This window comes from Pyrus communis, chromosome 3, assembly GCF_963583255.1.
Source record: "Pyrus communis chromosome 3, drPyrComm1.1, whole genome shotgun sequence".
In the NCBI taxonomy this organism is placed as follows: domain Eukaryota; kingdom Viridiplantae; phylum Streptophyta; class Magnoliopsida; order Rosales; family Rosaceae; genus Pyrus; species Pyrus communis.
In genome coordinates this window covers 27,894,950-27,916,435 of record NC_084805.1, presented here as the reverse complement: position 1 = coordinate 27,916,435, position 21,486 = coordinate 27,894,950, and the positions used below count along the sequence as shown (strand labels likewise).

At 37.3% G+C, this 21,486-nt stretch overlaps 2 protein-coding genes and 1 long non-coding RNA gene across 3 annotated transcripts; all 3 read right to left on the bottom strand.

The window, feature by feature from the left end:
• Positions 1 to 511: 511 nt before the first annotated feature.
• On the bottom strand, positions 512 to 2,553 carry LOC137728812 (polyphenol oxidase, chloroplastic-like). The gene has a single exon (XM_068467584.1). The coding sequence runs from the start codon at positions 2,536 to 2,538 to the stop codon at positions 703 to 705; it is 1,836 nt and encodes a 611-aa protein (XP_068323685.1). The 5' UTR covers positions 2,539 to 2,553; the 3' UTR covers positions 512 to 702.
• Positions 2,554 to 2,698: 145 nt separating this feature from the next.
• Positions 2,699 to 7,644, bottom strand: LOC137728816 (splicing factor U2af large subunit B-like). The gene is made up of 16 exons (XM_068467588.1): positions 7,519 to 7,644; positions 6,940 to 7,121; positions 6,701 to 6,808; positions 6,375 to 6,442; positions 5,777 to 5,847; positions 5,641 to 5,682; positions 5,462 to 5,521; positions 5,097 to 5,157; positions 4,864 to 4,976; positions 4,441 to 4,556; positions 4,215 to 4,313; positions 4,050 to 4,125; positions 3,790 to 3,878; positions 3,630 to 3,696; positions 3,458 to 3,556; positions 2,699 to 3,372 (listed from the first exon to the last, which is right to left on the bottom strand). The coding sequence occupies exons 1-16, from the start codon at positions 7,543 to 7,545 to the stop codon at positions 3,220 to 3,222; spliced, it is 1,431 nt and encodes a 476-aa protein (XP_068323689.1). The 5' UTR covers positions 7,546 to 7,644; the 3' UTR covers positions 2,699 to 3,219.
• A 9,949-nt stretch (positions 7,645 to 17,593) lies between these two features.
• Positions 17,594 to 19,088, bottom strand: LOC137727341 (uncharacterized). The gene is made up of 2 exons (XR_011067785.1): positions 18,726 to 19,088; positions 17,594 to 18,625 (listed from the first exon to the last, which is right to left on the bottom strand). It is a non-coding gene; the product is annotated as an uncharacterized lncRNA (long non-coding RNA).
• Between the last annotated feature and the right edge of the window lie 2,398 nt (positions 19,089 to 21,486).

Here is a 21,486-nt window from a genome sequence, read left to right as displayed (position 1 = left end):
TCTGGACCGCTAGACTAATCTGACAAATTTAATAAGGCCACGTGAGAATATTGTATTAGACTACTTTGCATCTTATCGTTGCCACTCTTCCTGTCTTCCATGGCAGGCTCCCCTTCCTAGCCACCTACCTGTTGTTTTCTAAACCAAATACAATGAGAAAACAAAATTATTAATATTAACTTTCTTAGCCAGCATCATACGATTCATACCCTCTAATCCAAATTTCCCATCAATCAAACTTACAATTATTTTCCTCAGGGGCCATTTGCATAATCAATTTTCTTGTTCTTGATTTTATAATGTTTTAATTGTGGGTTTGGGTTAATTTTTATTTTGCTTTCTGCAATCTGATCGTGGGTTTGATATGTTTGATATCGAACAAAGTCTCGAAAAAAGAGGAATTATAAAGGTATCTGGTAGGGTGAAGAGATGGTACATGTAGAGACTCGGGATTTGAAATTGACGGAGAAGAAACTCGAAAAAATCACTAACCAAGATAAAAGCAGAGTAATAAAAAGTTCAGAGAATTTATTAAAGCCGGCAGAGATGGGAGATGGAATAGCAGCAGGATCCATAGGTAAATAGGGATGCATGCATGCATTGACCGAGACGACAGATCATGGTTTATTCATACGTATATACTATAGCGTGGGTTTTAATAGTTAACTCCCAGGATTCTGTCGTTAAGAATCATTACGAAAATCAGTCACAAGAAGATTGCTCGATGCTGATGCCCCCAATGGTGACCGGCCCATTCCGGTACCTTGGCACCAAAGTGACCACCACACTAGCGGCCTTATCGGCTCCCACGTCCTTCAACAACGTCGTGATTCCCAAATACAGGTTGGTCTTAAAAGTCATGCTGTGCTTGTGCGGGACATGCACAAAGCTCCCCGCAAATTCACTCTGGCTGGGCTGACTTGGCGTGTCGGCATCATCATTCACGTATACATCGAACTTCAAACCCTGGTCGCTCGGAAATTTAATGTCTCGCAAGATCAATATCTCCTCTCGTTCCGCCTTCTCCACGCCCTGCTTTGGTCTCGGCACCGCAATGCTGATCTTGGAGTCCAAAGAGAATCCACCTTTAGCTGCAGAGGACTGATCTTGGAGTCCTAAACCATCAGGTTTCGCCTTATTCGCTGGTTTACGTGCAGTTGGCTTGGTCTGGAGCCACGGAATGTCAACATTTTCGTAAGCATAGCCGAGTTTTCCAATGTCGAGAGAGTCCTGGACGTTAACACTCACCAGTTCCTTCTTCTCGTTATAGAATAAAAACTCGGCGTTACGCCAGTCATCTTGTTCCAAATTCTTGCCTCCTATTTTCTCGATCCACAGGTGCCACATGCGGTCCACGTTGGAGTGGTGTGAAAAAAAGATTGGATCTCGACCGGCAGAGTAAAAGTTTCCCATGTCCTCCGCACGCCACTTGGGGTCACCGGTCCAGTTGTGGACCGTATTGTGGGGTACAAGCTCAATGTTTCCTGCACCGGGGTTTGGACAGTCGCCAGCCCTATAAGGTTGCCCAAAGAATAGGCACCGGTCCTTGGTATTCATCTGCCGGTTCATGGTTTTGAGGTTATTATCTATTAGCGTTTTTGGGTCTTGGGCGACGTCTGTACCACTGTAGTTGAGGTCCAGCAAGAAATCCTTCTGCCGGTGCTTGGTGTTGCGGTAGTGGTCGTACAGAGGGGAGGCGCCGTTGTCGAGCTCAAACAATTCAGGCAAGTACATGCCATCAGGACTGTCCCAATTCCAAAATGGCAGAGCGAAAGTCGGGTCGTCAATAAGGCTACCGAGGATTCTCTCGTAGAAGAAGAGGTACCAGCGGTGGAAGGGAAAGAAGAGCCACGAATTATGAACTTGTATCTCCAGACATTTGTACCCAGCTAAGTTTTGATTAAACGCACCATCGCAATAGCTGCAATGAACATTAGCTTGGTTCCAGAAATTACGCGGGTCGTCAATGTCAAGGCCCTTCATGAGCTCAGTGGCTCTTCTGTACCTCTTTATGTAGTCAGGATCCTTGACAGCATTCTGAGCTGCTAGCCGAGTGCGGACTGTGCTTTTTGGGGGCGCTACTGGCTTGAAGGGAGTGGGAGTTTTGACTTCACTTGTTGGCGGACAACAATCAAGTCCTGTTACTTCGCCCGTAGTCTTGCCGCACATGGTAAAGTCCGGAGGGGGAATTGGTGCACCAGAGGCCAATGGATTGGTGTCAAGACCAAGACCAAGACCTGCTCCTCCAAGACCAATTAACACATTTCTCCTGTCCATTTTATTTCTCCTGTCCTCGTCGGCCTCCGGCTTGATACGGCAGGTAGGGTTAATATTGTGAGCACCATTTGCTCCTTTGTGGCCTACAGAGCAGCTCCGCCTTCCCTTCCGATTTACACAGCTACTTTGGGAGGACAGCTTCTTTGGGAACAAATCATTAGGTCGACGGTCAATAACTGTAGTAGGGGGTGAAAGAAGCAGATGAGTGTTCATGGCTTGCATAAATGGTATGGTAGGTTGCTTGCAACAATGAACATGCATGCCCTCTTTATATAGAGGTACCAATTAGCACGAGAGATTTTTCAATGTGACCTTCACATGATGCGGTACACCACGTGTTTCCATATAAATTGTGTGATATGTGTGTTAAAAAGTTAATAACTTAAAAAATAAAATTTTTCACCACTTGCATAAAAACACATGGCGTACCATCCGTGTTCCCGTCACAAGACTCACAACTAAAAATTTATCAATTAGTACCGACAAGCCTCAAACAAACAACAATATTTTCTGGCAAAAGGACCACAGGCTTCTGTTTTATTTAATTGTAGTCACTTGAAAAAAGAAAGAACAGAAATATCATACATTTAAATTGAAAAATAAAAGAAATTAAAAAACATCTGTTCCAAGAGATGGAAGTTTGCGAGAGAAACATTTGCATTTGGATTTTGTTTTTTCAGGACTAGAGAGTGAGCCCAGACACAGCTCAAGACAAAAGATGCAAGAATACAAAAATGTATAAGTCAAGTTTTACAGAGATGCTATGGTAGCCAATCCCAGATGGGTCTGTTTTTTTCTTTTTCTTTACAAAAAAAAAAAAAAAAAAAAAAAAAAAAAAAAAACAATATCATCTCCACTAAAGTTCACAATAATATGGTTTAAATTCGTCTTTGGCCAGAATCGAACTTATAACCTCACATTTACAAGAAAAGAAGAATATCATTAGACCTTAGTAGTAGTACTAAGATGGATCCTAAATTTTTCATATGGGCTGGTCTTCAATCGACTTGTAGGTACGGCTATTTTATGTGTAGCAAAGCTTGTGAATTGTGTGAGATTAGGATAAAACCGAGTGTGATTTTCGATCTTCACGACCTGAAGTTGTTAATGTTCTTAACCTCGTTTTGTTAATTTTTAGCTTGAATAGGATTGACCATAGTATTGAATAAATGTCAAGTACCTCAGTCAAGCATAGGACTTTAGTGGGTGTCTCACCACTCGCCATAGTTGCCATTCCAGCTCCTAGAAGATTCAAGTCAACAACCTGCACGGCCATTTTCTACAACGAAAGACATAAGTCAACAGTGCATTCGAAAAACATATACAACGAACCAATGATGTGTATTCCTTACCTGCATGGCTATATGCTGTTGTGCCTGTACCAAGATGTTTTCTTGCTCTGTTTTAGACTGCCCGTTGCTGTAAAATCGTTGCAAAAAGGTTCCAAATTATCTAACTTGGCTTGAATAATAAAAAAATCAGGCTTGCCCTTCAGTTTGAAAGAATAACAACCTGGCAGTAGCACGCCGGACAGTTAAAGTTTTATCACCCATTTTTAAGCCGTTGAGAGCACCGCAGGCAATGTCTGTCACAGTTGGATCCTCAAGTTCTAGAACATCAGTCGACCAGATTTTTAGGAGTGACCTCCAAGAATCATAAAACAGTATATAGGTATAAAAGAGAAAGGAGACGGCCTAAAATCAATCACTGAGAAGAAACAAACAATTGAAAAAGTAACAATCAAAATCAAAGCCAGGCTTTTGAGTATGTACCTGATAAACACAGAATCCATATCCTTTAGAGTTTCCTGTATCTTTATCCTTCACGAGGTCAAAACCATGGAGAGGCCTGCAGTGATCAATACGAAGTTAGAATATGCAACTATGGTTTTATCACAAATGAGGAATGTCAAGATTGCTGGAAATTTAAGCCCATGCCCAAAGGATTGAAGCAATTCTCTAATCTGAGCTTCAGTGAAGTAGTAAGGTAACCCACCCACAAAGATACGGTCAGGTCCCTCAGCTCCACCAACGGCACTGCCAAACAAATGCAAAATTAGTACAACAGAAGACTTTTACAACTCAAATCCAAAAACTTCAAAAGTAATTATAGAGAGTACGAAACTAAAGTAGTCTTCAAATTGAAAAACCGAAATTGACCTACCCTTGTGTGAGACCAACGGCAGCCAAGTTAAGCTGAGGACTTGGTTGGCTGGGACCAAGTGTTGCAGCTAAAGTAGGATTGTAGTCTGTTGGCCTTCTTACCCTCACAGCAACCCCCTGATAATCAAAAGGAGCATGTCAACAAAGAAATATTTCCTCCATACCCACAGAGCACACAGAAGAATGGTTGATAGGGTTCCTTACCCAAGAGAGTTAACCAACTTAATGAGTTTGATAATACTGAAATTAGAAAAGTTTGGATCCGATAGACATGATAACATTTCAGTTCTACACTAGTTATGCTTCTTATTTTGCCCTCAAATTCTTCTTTTACGGTACTTTACCATTGACACCTTCCCCTATGATGATTATAAACAGATCAAACAAAAAACAAAACTGTAATGATAACTTGTAATTGACATGCCTCAAATAGAATCCCGTCTAATGCCATTGCATTACTTGCTTCTTCAACTGTTCTCATCTCCACAAATGCAAACTTCTTCTCATGATTAATATAGACATTTACAACCGCATCACCTGCAAGTTCAGATACTAGAAAACACATTGCTCTCAGATAAAACCCATGAGATCCTGAATCATGTAATACATTAAGGCACATGCTGAACCTAGTTAAAGTGAGACTATGATTACACATACTTGAACCAACAGAATTTCTTCCAATGGCAGCCATGACTTGGCTAAAGAATGTGGCAATTGTCTGACAAAAAGATAACATTCCATCAAAGTCTTTTAAAGAATACAAGAAAGAGGCAAACAAGAATTTCAAAAATTGAAAAACAGGTTAATCAAAATTTTGGCTTATTTGTAACCCATTGCAGATGGCCCTGTAACAACCTACAGAAAGCTACCTTATAAGCTTCCTTATATACAAAGTAAATCCCTAGATTCTAGAGTGATGACACAAATGGCATCAAACTTTAGCCTATATTCCCAGTTCATCTCCACTCCAGTATAGAGTCAAAACACTTGCTATGACTTGGGAAAGAATCCAGAACTATAACCTGCTCATTAGCCAAGGGAGGAAGCCCACCAACGTATACCCGACGTGCATGCCTTGTAGCCTGCTAGAGAGAAATATATATATACTGCTCATCGGCCAATGACAAAGACACCGTTCATGTATTTATGAGAAAAATAAATTGCAAATTTATATATATGAACATAAATACAATAAATTTACCTGCTGAGTCATGGCTTGAGCTGGCATCAATGGAAGAGCCATCTGTAACAAGCAAAAGCATATGAGTTATTCACAAAGAACACAAAAGAAAAATAGAACTCAAGATCCCATAGAAGCTTATACTGGTGAAACGTACATGCAATGCCCCAAAAGGTAATGAATTTTGTACCACTCCAGGCATTGTTTGTGGAATACCTGACAGTTGTCCTGCATTATTATTATTGAAGCAATAACAGAAGGATCAGTAGTATAGCTATACAGAAAAAATATGTCACAACTACACTAGTAATGAAAGCCATCTGAAAGCCCAGAAGTATCTTTTACATTGAAAAAGCTAAAATTTCATACCTAAGATATACCATGAAATAATAAAGAAACAAATTCCATCATTGCGGATGGTAGGGAAATATCTGTAGGTCAACCAAATGTCAACTGTATCAGTCGAAGGAGAAGAATGTCCAGCTAATCATTCCATTGGTTCTCCCTTGAACATCAATTGATGTAGTCATGCCAATCGCCTTCTTACCCAAACCATAAAAGCAAACACATACAAACAACAACACAACAACAATCAAACAACACAACAATGGCTCTCAGTTTCCAGAGTAAAACAATAAGAAAGATAACTTCTAGCATGCTCATATAAATAACAGGAGGTCAGGAAGCTATTCTCGAATGGAAAGTGCTAAATATACTTTGACAAGAATTTGGTGATCGAGTAGTCAGATCCAAACCTGAAACGGAAGCATTAGGCAGCACTGACCAAGCAGGTGGTGCCATGTCAAAACCACTTGTACGCTTGCTATAGACAAGGATTTCAGCAAGATTACAATGGAGCAATGCGGCTTTCATGACAAAATACTAACAGCATCCATATTATGTTTTAACCAGCTAAAGCTTTTGAAATAGGAAATAATGTTTGAACAACATTACTCAACACGAAATGCATAACCTAAAGGAGCAAGAAAGATATATTTCTCATCAACTAAAAAGACAATCAGATGTGTCATGATCAAGATAACAATATGAAAGTGAATGTTTATGTAAAAGTTTCCCGAACCTCTTTGAACGGGAACAAGAAGGAGATCTGTCCATTGAGCGAGAAGGAGAACGTGACCGTGATCTATGTCTATGCATCCTTTCTCTATCTTGATCATAATGACGATGCCTACAAGATAAACATACAACGTAAGCAAACCTAAAGTTGAAAAAACAACTTCACTTGATAACTCCACAATGCAATTGAGATTATGCGAACAACTTGGATAAGTTTATTTCATTAAGAAGCACATGTTTAACCTGTCGAAATCTTGGTTTCTACCGCGGCGATGGCCATCGTACGAGTTTCTCCCTCTGTCAAATCTTCCACTTTTATCCTTATACTCCCGTGTATAACGGTCACCATCTTTTGCTCTATCTTGACCTCGGTCTCGCTCTCGATCTCTCCACGAGCTCTCACGTTCTGATCCACGAGAATTGTGCTGAGGCAGAGGCAATTAAAACATCACTCAGCAATTCGATAATCGTCACACAAACATACACAACAGAAAATCGCGATCCGAAACTACGTATGCATCACTCTTTACAACTACTTCGCATTCAAATCAAGTAATTCATTTCAAATTCATCGTTTCCTCTAAGGAAAAGGGATTCATACTCAAATATACCAAATTACTGCCTAATTTCATGCCCTAAGTGATTTAACAAACAGAAACAATAACATCTTACTCTGGAAAACCATAAATAAATTATTTACCCAAATCTAATCCGATTCGACAAATTAACATATCGAAAATGAACAAATTGACAAATTAAACGAGAAAGCATAGTTTCAGAAATTGGCTTAACAAATTAACAGAAGGGAATTTAGAAAAGAACCTTGCTGACGCCTTCGTAATCTGACATCGTAGCAGTCCGAATTTCAAACAAGAAGAGCCCTAATTTTGGAAATTCGCTGAAACCAGAAGCTCGCGATTTGCAGGCTCTTTCGATCTGGCGATGCCAGTACCATTGGACGCGATCGCTATTGGGCCTGATTGGACGACGCCGACTCGGTAATTTTAATCCAGGCCCACATGTAAAAAACAGCGTTTGTTCAGATTAGCCCGCTATATTAAACGGGCCTAACTCAGCCAGTGAACTCCCACCAGCTGCCACATTAACAAAAAAGCCCATTCGATGAATGCTTGTTATGCTTTCTTCTTTTATTGTACTGGATTTAGTTACGTCCGAGATTTTCGTTATAAATTTAATTTTTTAAGCAAAAATAATCACTATTTCCCTTGTTCAACGAGTAAAAGAGTAATAGTACATTGTCATTGAGCTGCCCTTGCCCCTTTAACCAGTGGAATTGCTTTGACTAGCATATAAAATAAGGAATCTTATTTAAACAATCTCTTTACTATTCATTTTTAACGTTAAGAATATTTTTTACCTTGAAAAATCATACCTGGTACTATTCACTTACACCTTTGTTTTGTCATTTGCATAAGACGGTCTCATTTTCCAAACAATACATGTTTACACCTATCTAATGCAAGTGTTAATTTATGCTGAAAATTAATAAAATAGGATCGTCTGCATGTTTTCATTTGGCCACGAAGGAGATTTGTATTTTGCAGTAGAGGCTGATTAGCGTGATAAAGCCTACATTGAACATGTAAATGATGAGGATAGGAGAATTGTTTATAAGTCAACACACCATATTTGCTTGTAACAATTGACAAATATTCAAACTCCACACACACATACACACACCTGTTTTTGCACCTTTAAATGTTAATACTAACATGGTAAAATACCAAAAACGTTTTTTTGTAAATTTGCACCAATAAAATGACATGTTAATCCTAATGCAAGTGTTAATTTGCACCATCTACTGATAAGCTTATGGTTATCAAATCCAAGAACATGGTTTGTTATGGAGAAGCTGGGGATGATTTTGTTAATCTATTATTTGGTTTCCTAAAGAAATGCAAGATAGCTCTTCCTCTTCGAAAGACTGCATTGATAAGTGATAATTGTCGAATAGCTTAGGGGTGGAAAAGAATGACATACTAGTGTAGTTGAGTCCAATACTAAATGTATGGATTCTAACAAACAATCATATAAAAGATGACATTTAATTTGATGTGCAGTTTCGGTTTCGGTGCGGTTTTCAAAAGCCAAAATAAAAACCAAACCATTTCCTACTTTGCGGTTTGGTTTCAAAACTGTAACCATTTCAAAACCACAAAACCAAACCATTTGGTGCAGTTCGATTTGATTCGTGTTTCGGTTTTCGATTTCAAGTGCCCACGCTTAAGATCTATTCTCCTTAACTAGGTTCAGGATACCGTACAAACCACGTATGTGAGCGCTGACACACCAACGCATGAAACATTTCAGGAATGACTGTGATTAAATTAAAGCCTGAAAAATGGCCTCCGAAAGTCATGGTCAGCTAACTTGATTTGATGTGAGTCTAACAATACTTTTGATGATTTAACCTCTACTTTTTGGACAAAGTTGGACCATCCCCAATAATCTGCTACTATATCGATATTTTTTTGTTTTTTCTTGAAGATGGAAAGATAACGATTTTATTTTATTAGGAAATCCAAATACAATTATCCAATAAAAAATTCTAGATTAAATTTGGAGGATTCTCAAACCAATGAAAGGTAGATGAAAAATCTACAATCAACTTGTCCATTCTACGAGCCATGTGTATATTCACGACCATGTGCGCGATGTGTGAGCCATGGAAATTCATGTCCCCATGTTGATAAAAACAAAACATAAAAAGTCTTGCCGCGTATTTGGAAAGATCCTTGGAAAATTTACTCTTTTTTCTGGGGTTGTTTCTTTTTTGGTGGTTGAGGGAAAACGATTTAGATATTGGGAGGTTATGTATACAAAGCTTTTTAAATACAAGTAAAAATTTAAAGATTTAGATATTTTATTGTAAATTAACATTGTAAAAGTAAAAATTTAAACTCATACTGTAACGTGATACATTCTTTTTATTTTTTTTTATTTTTTTTTTTTTTGTCGAAAACAAAGCAAGCAATTTCATTGAAAGGGAAAGGCCCAGTACAAGTACATCAAATTAGCCGAATAAGGTGGGGATATCAAAAGCCCAATCAGCAAAAAATGCAGAAAATAAAAAAAACCTAATCCCCATCCCGCATAGCTCGACACCACCGCTGCCATCACCTTGCCAGCGACCGCATAAGTAGTCGTCCGAAGAAAACTAACTTTATCTTAATTTGACGAAGGTGTCTAGCGCAAAACAAATCAACATGCAACAAGGAAAAAGCCCCAACCAAAACCGCTAAACTGGAAAAGAGCTAATAGATCTGAACACTCTTTAATTAGTGTAGTTATGGGCTTATTTGAAATTGTTTTTAAAATAATTGAAAACGTTTTTAAAAAATATGTTTTTGGGTTCTAAAAAGTACATAGCTGGTGTTTCTTGTAGCACATTTAACCATTTTAAGAACACTTCTAAACGCGTTACATTTGTCGAAAATAAATAGTCAAGGAATGGGGAGGGGGATATTTTGATTAAGAAAATGTTTTATTTGCAATTTTTTTGTTATCAACTTGTAAATTACATATTTTGGTGCTAACGTATATGAATGCCGGCCTTGAATTTACCATGAATTTGTAGGGCTGTGGTGATTTTCTTTGGCGCATAATGACCGCGTACTTGTATTGACTTAAGACTTGATAAAAGATTTATACAAAAAAGCCCATTCGATGAATGCTTGTTATGCTTTCTTCTTTTATTGTACTGGATTTAGTTGTGTCCGAAATTTTCGTTATAAATTTAATTTTTTAAGCAAAAATAATCACCATTGCCCTTGTTCAACGAGTAAAAGAGTAATAGTACATTGTCATTCAGCTGCCCTTGCCCCTTTAACGAGTGGAATTGCTTTGACTAGCATATAAAATAAGGAATCATATTTAAACAATCTCCTTATTATTCACTTTTAACGTTAAGTATATTTTTTACCTTGAAAAATCACACCTGGTACTATTCATTTACACCTTTGTTTTGTCATTTGCATAAGACGGTCTCATTTTCCAAACAATACATGTTTACACCTATCTAACGCAAGTGTTAACTTATGCTGAAAATTAATAAAATAGGATCGTCTGCATATTTTCACTTGGCCACGAAGGAGATTTGTATTTTGCAGTAGAGGCTGATTAGCATAATAAAGCCTACATTGAACATGTAAATGAGGAGGATAGGAGAACTGTTTATAAGTCAACACACCATATTTGCTTGCAACAATTGACAAATATTCAAACTCCACACACACACACACACACACACACGCCTGTTTTTCCACCTTTAAATGTTAATACTAAAATGGTAAAATACCAAAAACGTTTTTTGTAAATTTGCACCAATAAAATGACATGTTAATCCTAATGCAAGTGTTAATTTGCACCATCTACTGATAAGCTTATGGTTATCAAATCCAAGAACATGGTTTGTTATGGAGAAGCTGGGGATGATTTTGTTAATCTATTATTTAGTTTACTAAAGAAATGCAAGATAGCTCTTCCTCTTCGAAAGACTGCATTGATAAGTGATAATTGTCGAATAGAATAGGAGTGGAAAAGAATGACTTACTAGTGTAGTTGAGTCCAATACTAAATATATGGACTCTAACAAACAACCATATAAAAGATGACATTTAATTTGATGTGCGGTTTCGATTTCGCTGCGGTTTTCAAAAACCAAAATCGAAACCAAACAATTTCCTACTTTGCGGTTTGGTTTCAAAACTGCAACCGTTTCAAAACTACAAAACCAAATCATTCAGTGTAGTTTGATTTGATTTGTGTTTCAGTTTTCGGTTTCAAGTGTCCACCCTTAAGATCTATTCCCCTTAACTAGGTTCAGGATACCGTACAAACCACGTACGTGAGCGCTCACGCATGAAACATTTCAGGATTGACTGTGATTAAATTAAAGCCTGAAAAATGGCCTCCGAAAGTCATGGTCAGCTAACTTTATGTGACTCTGACAATACTTTTGATGATTTAACCTCTACTTTTTGGACAAAGTTGGACCCTCCCCAATAATCTGCTACTATATCGATATTTTTTTTGTTTTTTCTTGGAGTTGGACCGATAACGAATTAATTTTATTAGGAAATCTACACGCAATTATCTAATAAAAATTTTTAAATTAAATTCGGAGAATTCTCAAACCCAATGAAAGTAGATGAAAAATCTAAAATCAACTGGACCATTCTATGAGCCATGTGTATATTCACGACCACGTGATTCATGTCCCCATGTTGATAAAAACAAAACATAAAAAATCTTGCCGCGTATTTGGAAAGATCCTTGGAAAATTCACTCTTTTTTCTGGGGTTGTTTCTTTTTCGGTGGTTGAGGGAAAATGATTTAGATATTGGGAGGTTCTGTATACAAAGCCTTTTAAATACACGTGATATTTTATTGTAAATTAACATTGTAAAAGTAAAAATTTAAACTCATACTGTAACGTGATACATTCTTTTTTAAAAAATTTTTTGTCGAAAACAAAGCAAGCAATTTCATTGAAAGGGAAAGGCCCAGTACAAGTACATCAAATTAGCCGAATAAGGTGGGAATATCAAAGGGCCAATCAACAAAAAATGCAGAAAATAAAAAAAACCTAATCCTCATCCCGCATAGCTCGACATCACCGCTGCCATCACCTCGCCAGTGACCACATAAGTAGTCGCCCGAAGAAAATTAACTTCGTCTTGAATTTGACGAAGGTGTTGTAGCGCAAAACAAATCAACATGCAATAAGGAAAAAGCCCCAACCAAAACCGCTAAACTGGAAAAGAGCCAATAGATCTAAACACTCTTTAATTAGTGTAGTTATGGGCTTATTTGAAATTGTTTTTAAAATAATTGAAAACGTTTTTAAAAAATATGTTTTTGGGTTCTAAAAAGTACATAGCTGGTGTTTCTTTCAGCATATTTAATCATTTTAAGAACACTTCTAAACACATTACATTTGTCGAAAATAAATAGTCAAGGAATGGGGAAGGGGATTTTTGATTAAGAAAATGTTTTATTTGCAATTTTTTTGTTATCAACTTGTAAATTACATATTTTGGTGCTAACGTACATGAATGCCGGCCTTGAATTTACCATGAATTTGTAGGGTTGTGTGTGATTTTCTTTGGCGCATAATGAACGCGTACTCGTATTGACTTAAGACTTGATGAAAGATTTATACAATTGTTTATCTTTTCTTCATTTATTCTTAAATTTTGGTAACAGTTTAGGAGCTTCACATATATTTAAACTATTACTGTAATAATATCAATACTCACGTCTAATTTGTACTCTCGCCAAATTATAACGTACGATCAAAGTATATTTTTTTATGGTTTTTTTATTAACATCCCACATGTTGTTAAATACACTTTACATAAAAACTTTAATACTAAACAACTTATAACTCTAATATGAAATGATTGTTCAAGCCCTTACAGCACTCTTACTCTCTATTGTAGAACAAAACCCTAAAAACACAACCACGTTGATGAAATTACTTTTGATGAACGGAACATAAAATCAAGTTTTGCTCCTCGTTCATTCGTTGGTTTTCACATTTAAGAAATATTTAAACAATGGAATATAAAATTGACATTTTGCAAAGCCCTGCTCTAATTGAAATCCAAGAAATAGGAAGAAAAGTGGAGAATGTAGTAAAATTTTAGGATGTAACTAAATGTAATATTATTGTAGTTGTTTGATGATGAGGAAATTCAATGTTTCTTGCTGGTAGGAACTGGAGCAGTGCCATTAGACATATAACCTTTCAAAGGAATTTGGAATTGGGTTATAATCTTTCATAAAATAATGTATGGCGGTTGGCAGTTTTTAAACAAATAAATGTGTTCCTTTTTAAAATCTGAAAACACAAACGGGAAAAGCTATTTACACAAATAGATATGATCTTATAAGAACAATTCCTGCCATTTGTCCATAAGGTTTTTTTAGAATCTAAAATGATTGTTTAAGAAATTTTGAAAGAGTACTTGGATATCTTTAAAATGTGAATTATTCTTATGTTTGAAAAAGATGAAGAGTTTGATGTGTGGTTAGTTGATGATTGTGGGGTGTATAAGATGTGAGGTGTGAAGAGTATCGGAACATAAGTGAGGTGTATTAAGATAAATTTTAATCTAAAAAATAAATATGAGATGTATTAAATCTATAGGGTGTAATCAATAAAATGTGGAGTGTTAGTAAAAGAACCCTTTCTTATTGATGTCTCTCTCATCACGTCATATTTCATATTAATTGCACCTACACCAAGATATTCGGCTGAAAAATATTTAGAACGTGGATCATGCAAAGATTCTATATATGTGGTTAAGGCATGTAGAATTTGTAGCCATAAACTTTGGATTGGCCTGCCACATCAATAGAGCATATGATTGCTTAGATATTTTTTTTTTTCTTTAAAAGCAGTAATTTTATCACGTTAGTCCACATTTTCAGGGATTAAAAAGACTCACATAGGTATTTTAACATCTCCTTAACCATTCAACAGTGCAAGGAATCGAACCTCAAACATGATGTATGGAATATAAGCCTTGAATTCATCTTCAACAACTGAATCGCCTCGTGATGGTTTGTTTACTTAGTTCTTCAGTGACATTATCAATGTTAGGATTCTCTGATAATGTATCACACTGATCAACACTACTAAACTCCAGCGTGACGATAAAATCTAAAAATGAAGATGATGGGTATAGTTAGGGTGTTGGGCTGAAGTTGCTGATTCAGGACCGTCTAATGAAGATGAAAATCGTTAAGAACTACTTTGCCAAGAGTGAGATGGTGGAGGTCCTCATTAGGGATTTGGGAATTTATCCAAATTAGGGATTTGGGTCAACTAGGTTTTGTTGGGTTGGGTGTGCGGGAAGGGTGGGTATGGGTTGCAGAGGAGAGAATGGAGGGTGGTGGTGGTGCTGCAGGTGCAGAAGAAAGAATGGAGGGAATGAGTGGGGTTGCATAAGAGGGAAGGGAGGGAAAGGGTGCGTGGAAGAAGATGGGTATGGACGTTTTATTTTTTTTTATTTTTGTGTTTTTTTAATTTTTTTTTTATAATTTTTTAATATTGAAGTGGATCCATATTGACACGTGGCGCCTAATAATTGTCCAAGTGGGCGCCACATTATCAATTAACAAAAGTTCTAACATAAAACTTAACAGATGTATGAGATTGTCCCAAAATTAACAATTTAGGTATGACTCTGGGACAAAAAAAACTTCATGTACTAAATGTTGAAAACCACGAAACTTAAAGGTAGTAAATAGAGATTAACCCAAAATATTAATAAACAATATTTAATTATTTATAATATTACATTTTTTTTTGAAGAAGAATTATTTATAATATTACATTTGTCAAATAGTTTTCACACGTTTACTTAATAATAGAGTTCCAATGCAGTCTTGAGGATTGTTGCACTCAGTGACGGATCCAGAATTTCAAGATCCACAGGGGGGTCCCAAGATAAAAGTTTTTATTTTTTATTTTTTATTTTTTTTATTTTTAAATTAGACTAGTTTGGTTCCAAATCATTATTTTTTATTGAATTTGGTTCATTGAATAATCAAAATTAATCAACCACATCAAGTGCCCCAGTGGTAAGGATATGGATTTCGGCTCTCAAAATACAAAAAACAGGGAGGTCTCAGGTTCGAGGCTCCAAGCTAGTGAGTCTGCTTGACTGTGGCCAGGAGAAAGCTGAAATGCCTCTGTGAGTCTTCCAGACCCCTAGAAGGGGTGGATAACCGTGGCTTGTCACTAGTTGTCCCACTGTTAAAAAAAAATAATGAATCTACAAAGATGAAATTTGTTAATGTAACATATATATTACAATTGGGAGTTGAGACTAGAGTCTAGGATTAAAAAAACTTAAATGAATTTGGAAGAAATAAAATTAGGCAACTAGAGGTGGTGCAACGGCAAATGGTGCTAGCGGATGGGGTAACTTGAGTTTAAAGTTGGGAGGTTGCGACGATTTGGAGGATTAAAACAAAAATTAGAAACCTCTTCTTTTTCGTTATAAGAACTGCTACACGCAAATTCATGGAGGCAACAAGTCTCTCCGTTGCACCTGTCTAAATTGTTAGAAGGTCCCGAAGGTCGATCATAAGTGTTTTTTCAAACTTCCGGAGAGTCTTAGGACCTCCGGGTTCCTATATGGATCCGTCCATGGTTGCACTTGTTCAAAGAAAACAAGAAAAAAAGAACAAACCGAAAGGAAAAAGAGGAAGAAGGAGAAAAGAGGAAAAAACAAAAAATAAAAAGAAAAAAAAGAGGAAGAAACAAGATAAAGGAAGAGAAAAGGTTGGCGGTTTTGAGGCCCACATGGGAATGGGATGTTAGGCCATTTTTGGTTTAAAGTAGGAGGCTCACTAGTTGTCGGCTTGTTTAGGATGGTCCTGTAACCACTCAAGTGCTTAAATATGTGACCACTCGAGTGATAGTACTTTGTTTTTGTTTATTCATTGCTACAATTGAGATATGGAAATCTTATCTATTCAGTGACGAGTCACGAGTTCTTCCATACTCTCAATACTAGCCAATCAGAATCAGAATCAGTTTGCTAGCCAAAATCAGCCTGCCAGCAAGAATTAGTTTGCCAATCAAGTCAAGTCAAGTTAAGTTTGCTAGTTCGCCAGTTAAGTCAAGTTCGCCTGCCTGCCTATTTGCCTATCGAAGCCAGTCTGCATCTGCTTGTTTGCAAACCCATGTTGTATACTGCTATGAATTTGACAGGGGATGTTGGAAAATATTAGTATTTACTTTAATGTTCGATTTTTAGGTTTAGCCCGTTAATATTAGGATTTTGGTTTCTTACCTATTAGGATTAGGTGTTTATTATGAATAGCATGCTTGCTATTCAATTGAGAGTAAGTTAGTCACGATATAGTCTCTTGAAATTTTGTAGCCATTTTGACATTCTTATTTATTTAATAATATTCTTATTATTTTGTAATCTTAATTGTCTCGCCCTCTGATATTCAACTCTCCCCTTACCTTTTTTTTGATAGAGGAACTTTTTATCTCCGTATCTATATGTTAAATCAATCGGCCCGCGGATCTATTATTCTAAACGATGATATGAGGCCTAGCAATAGGCACAGTGAACATTAGCTTGGCTCCAGAAATTACGTGGGTCATTTATGCCAAGGCACTTCATACATCTAGTGGGTTGCCACATCAAATGGTTTATTAGAGGAATGCTAATGATGCCACTTCAAATGGTAGACCAATGTGGTTCAAAAAAATAGCCTCCCTAATATTTTTTTATTTTATTTATACGGTACAAAATTGTGGTCTCACTACTCTCTAGCATTACTCTATTTTTTTTTTTTTTTTTGTGGAAACTTAGCATTACTCTATTTTAAATGGCATACTTGAGTATGTAATTCTTATTAGAGCTGCACACTTGTTTTGCATGTGCTTAAAGTCTTGGGATAAGAGAGTTAGGGTGGTTAGCTATACTTGTAAGCTATTAAGGAATGTACGTAGACATATAATGTAGCTAGAGGAGTCCTAATGTGAATAGTTTGTCTAATGTGATATGGATACTGTAGTTTTACAGTAATAAGGATCAGTTTGATAAGGATTACATAATGGGAAGTATCCCGCTGAACACCACCATCTCCAGTATAAAGCAGGGTCCCTGCTCTCATATTCTTTGCGCAATACAGGAAGTCTCAAGCCCTATCGATTGAGTAGTGCATACAGTGAGTGTTGTATCGTGATTTGGTTTCAGCATCACATACTCTAACATTTGGTATTAGAGCTTTTACATACCTTTTAACCTAATGTCGGAAGCATCAAGAACAATTTCCATTGTATGCAGATTACGGACTGATTTCAGATCATCAGGGAAGTCATCTATGGACATGTATTACCTAAACCTTTTCTTGTTCATGCATGTATTTTACAACGATCTGAACATCAGTACTTGCACTAAAATTTAAAACATGAATACTAATCATCTAAAGAAGGTTTATCATTCATGTTTCGAATTTTAAGTGGCAAAATAATTCAACCATGTTTTCTAACCACAAAGGTGTGCTACATGGTTACAGAAAATTCAAACATATATGGTTATGACCGTATTAAGATCAAGAGAAATTGTTCACTCTTCTTCGACCTAAAGATGTTGAATCTATAACATATGGTTTTGGGGACTAAAGACTAATTCTTTACATATTATGTGTTCAGTTGTGAACCTCCATGAATCTCAACACGGCCGACCTCTCACTGGATCAACTACAACAAATGAAGCAGGATCTGAAAATAGTGTTGTGCGTCATGGATATAGACTTGGCGCTGAGAGTTGATGAACCACCAGTGCCTGCCTGCTGATGGAAGTACCACGTACAAGTCAGAGATCGAAGTATGAGAAATGGCAAAAGTAAAAAAGGATCTCTCTGATGACCATCAAGAGGACCACGACTGATGTTGTGCGTCGAGGTTTTCCTGATGCAACAAATGTTAAGGAGTTTCTGAAGTCAATCAAGGAAGATTACAAGGAGTCGGAGAAGACTGAAACTAGTAACTTGATGAACTCCTTGACAACCATGAGATATGATGGTGTTCAAAGTGTCCGTGGATATGCTCTCAAAATGATTGATATTGCTGGAAAGCTTAAAGCATTAGAGGTGCCCATATCTGAAACTTTTCCGGTGCATGATATTATGAATTCACTGCCCGATAGCTACACTCAACTCAAAGTTATTTTCTTATAATGCACTGCGTGAAAAATGAGATGTCAATGAATTGATTGCTACCTGTGTGAGTGAGGAAGTGGGGATGAAAAAGAGAAAGCTGAGTCTGTTAACTTTTCTCAGAGTTGCATTAACAATTCCAAACCCTCGAACGCAGATGTCGCCAAAAAGGATTCTGCCAAGAATTCTCCTCCTCAACAGACTTTCAAACCTAATAAACCATCAGTTTTTTATTTTTTATTTTATTTTATTTTTAAAGAAAACTGCCAAAACATTATATGCCGTTTTGGTATTCTCCATGACATACTTACAGATAACAGGCTACAATTCACTAGTTCCGAAGTTGCAGACTGGTACAAGGAGCTTGGCATTTGTCAACTTACCTCCACTCCCTGTTACCCGCAAGGCCATGGACAGGTAGAAGCTTCAAAAAATTGATCTCCCAATATAGTATTGACGAGCATCCACACCCATGAAGAATTAACCTTCCAATTTTGAACGTCAACAACCATATCAATAGAAGGAGCAAGCTAAATCCCAAAAATAAGCACATGAAGTGCAGTCGTCATGTGAAATAGCAGTCCAAAAGCATATTATTACAGCCACCAAACATAATTCATACGCAGGGATGGGAATAATTTTTTGTGACCACTATAACGTCATGTTACCAATACACTGCAATTGAAATAAAAACGATGTTGTCGATACACTTATAACATTGTATTTATTATATAGGTTCTGACACGCTCCAACCTCGATATCCTCAGTCCTCAGATACCAAGATAGACATGTGTTGGCCGACATCCGAGGGTGACGAAGCCATTTTAACATGCATGCAAGTGGTATCAGTAAACAAAAGTAAATAAAATATGTAAATAAAAAGAAATACGCAAATGTGGAAACATGTTCAGAGTATACAATTAATCAAGAATAACGTGGAAGAATTATTATAAGAAGGTACGAACCAAGGAATGGGTACTACACTAAGAAGACTTGAAGATACCTATGTGGAAGTGCCCTGACGCCGGGATCGTACACCTCGATTCTAAATCCTAGAGGAGGCGCAAAAACGAAAGGTGAGTGGACCATAGTTTATAATAATAATAATAAGAAAATCATTTTCTTTCTGAACATACTAACCTCCTGTTTTGAAAACTCATATAATACTACATAGTAGGTTTTTCTGAAAACTCTAACATGCCCAAAAGAATTCTTCATAGCAATAAAACCATCTCTTCAAAGTCTTATCAAAACGCCCAAAGGCAAATATAAAGAATCTTGTAAAACAACTCAGCGATATACTCAATTAGGGATATCATAATCGCCCGAAGGCATATCCATCACCTGAAGGTGAAGCTGTACGACACTAGGTTACGCCAGTGAAGACATATGGTAAGCCCTATAACCCGAAGGTCAAGCTGTCCGACTCTGGGTTATGCTAGAGTAGAAATATATCTACATAACCCGTACTAGCCGTGGCTAGTGAAGCTGTTGGACACTGGTTTCGCCAGTGAAGCTAGGAGTATGTCATAAATATCCTCAGCTGTGTCATATGGCCATAGATGTATACATACACAGATTCCGTGTATGTGTTGTATGATTACCCACTAGATAAGCGTAGAAAACGTATCTCAAAAACTCATATCAAATCACTGGAGCTCAAAAGCTCAAGCCTCATCCCATAAATCCATAATAAATCATATTCAAAAATTCATAGTATTTCATAAACGAAAATCCAATAATTCTAGACGTTTCATAAAACGTACATTCGATAAAGCATAAATAATGCATAAAACATAAAATCATGAAATCATGCTTTTTGTGAATGCAAGCCTAGGATTTAATAAAAATCATGCAATTTAAGAAGGGGTCTGCTCACAGATACTTGCGAGGTTGCAACCGTGAGTTAGGAAAATCGGAGTCTCCAATAGTAATCGTACCTAAGCATAAGTGATGGACCAATTAGTAAAACCCTTCTATAACGATCGATTTTGGGATAACGGAGCACGGATTTAGAATCAGGCGTCAAATTACCCTAAGAGGGGTCTAGGTAAATATCACAAGAAGTCAACAATTGACCCTAAAAAGTCAACCGAGACGCCGAGCCGATCAACTCAGAATATTCCAAAGAATATTTCGAAGAATATTCCATTGGGTCGGGTCACTAGGTTTCGGGTCAGATTGCATCTGGGTTAGGCCAGGTTGGATTGCATCTGGTTTGGGCTGGGTTTGCTAGGTTGGACTGGGTGCTGGGTTGGGCTGGGTTGGGCCAGATGTTGGGTTCGGTTCTGTTTTGGGTTGTGGGTCGGGATAACCCGATTGAGCTCGCGAGTTGCCGGACCCAATTAATGAAAAGGCCGGATTTTGGTCGAAAAATTCCCGAGCTCTAATTAGCTTCAAAACTTAACCATTTTCTACGAGTCAAAAAGGCAAAAATGATATTAAGAATGCCAGGAACAAGAATATACCATTATGGTCCCCCGATGTGGCCGGAGTCAATTGAAAATAGCTTCCAAACATCTTGGGCTTCGCGGGAATTTGAGAAATAACTTCTCCAAGTTATCTCTGTACCATTTCATTGTCAAAACACACAAGGAACTCATAACTCGCACCAAAAAGTCATTAAAAAAGGGGTTTTGAGCATTCTCGATCCTTACCCAAGTTGGGGTAACATTGTGAATTCGTCAAACATCCCGTTCGATGTCGGAGCTATTCGATAGGAGGATTTTCCACATTTTTGTCCTTAGTTATGGGTTCATGGATAGAGATAGGACAAGGTGGAAGGTTGGGTTGTGGTGGCAGTGCTCGCCGGAGTAGATGATGAGTGGTGGTGGTCCTGGACGTCGGTGATGTAGGGGGAGGAGAGAGTTAGAGAGAGAGATACGGGAGAAAACTAAGAGAAAAAAAAAAGTGTGAGAGGGAGATGCAGGACAGACAGAGTGAAGAGATAGCTAAGAGAGTTGAAGGAGGCACGAATAGAGAGTTCGAGAGTCTTCGAGAGAGAGGGAGTGAGTCGAGAGAGATGAGCTCCAGAGAGAGCTCGGGAGAGATTCCATAGAGCTTAGGAAGGGG

Bases quoted from the DNA above. Each gene is read 5' to 3' on its own strand.
- LOC137728812 (XM_068467584.1), bottom strand. From the start codon at position 2,538: ATGCATGTTCATTGTTGCAAGCAACCTACCATACCATTTATGCAAGCC.
- LOC137728816 (XM_068467588.1), bottom strand. From the start codon at position 7,545: ATGTCAGATTACGAAGGCGTCAGCAAG. The intron at 5,683-5,776 runs GTACGTTTCACC...TGCTTGTTACAG, and splicing joins TACCTTTTGGGGCATTGCAT to ATGGCTCTTCCATTGATGCC. The intron at 4,314-4,440 runs GTAGGTCAATTT...TTTGTTTGGCAG, and splicing joins GCCGTTGGTCTCACACAAGG to TGCCGTTGGTGGAGCTGAGG.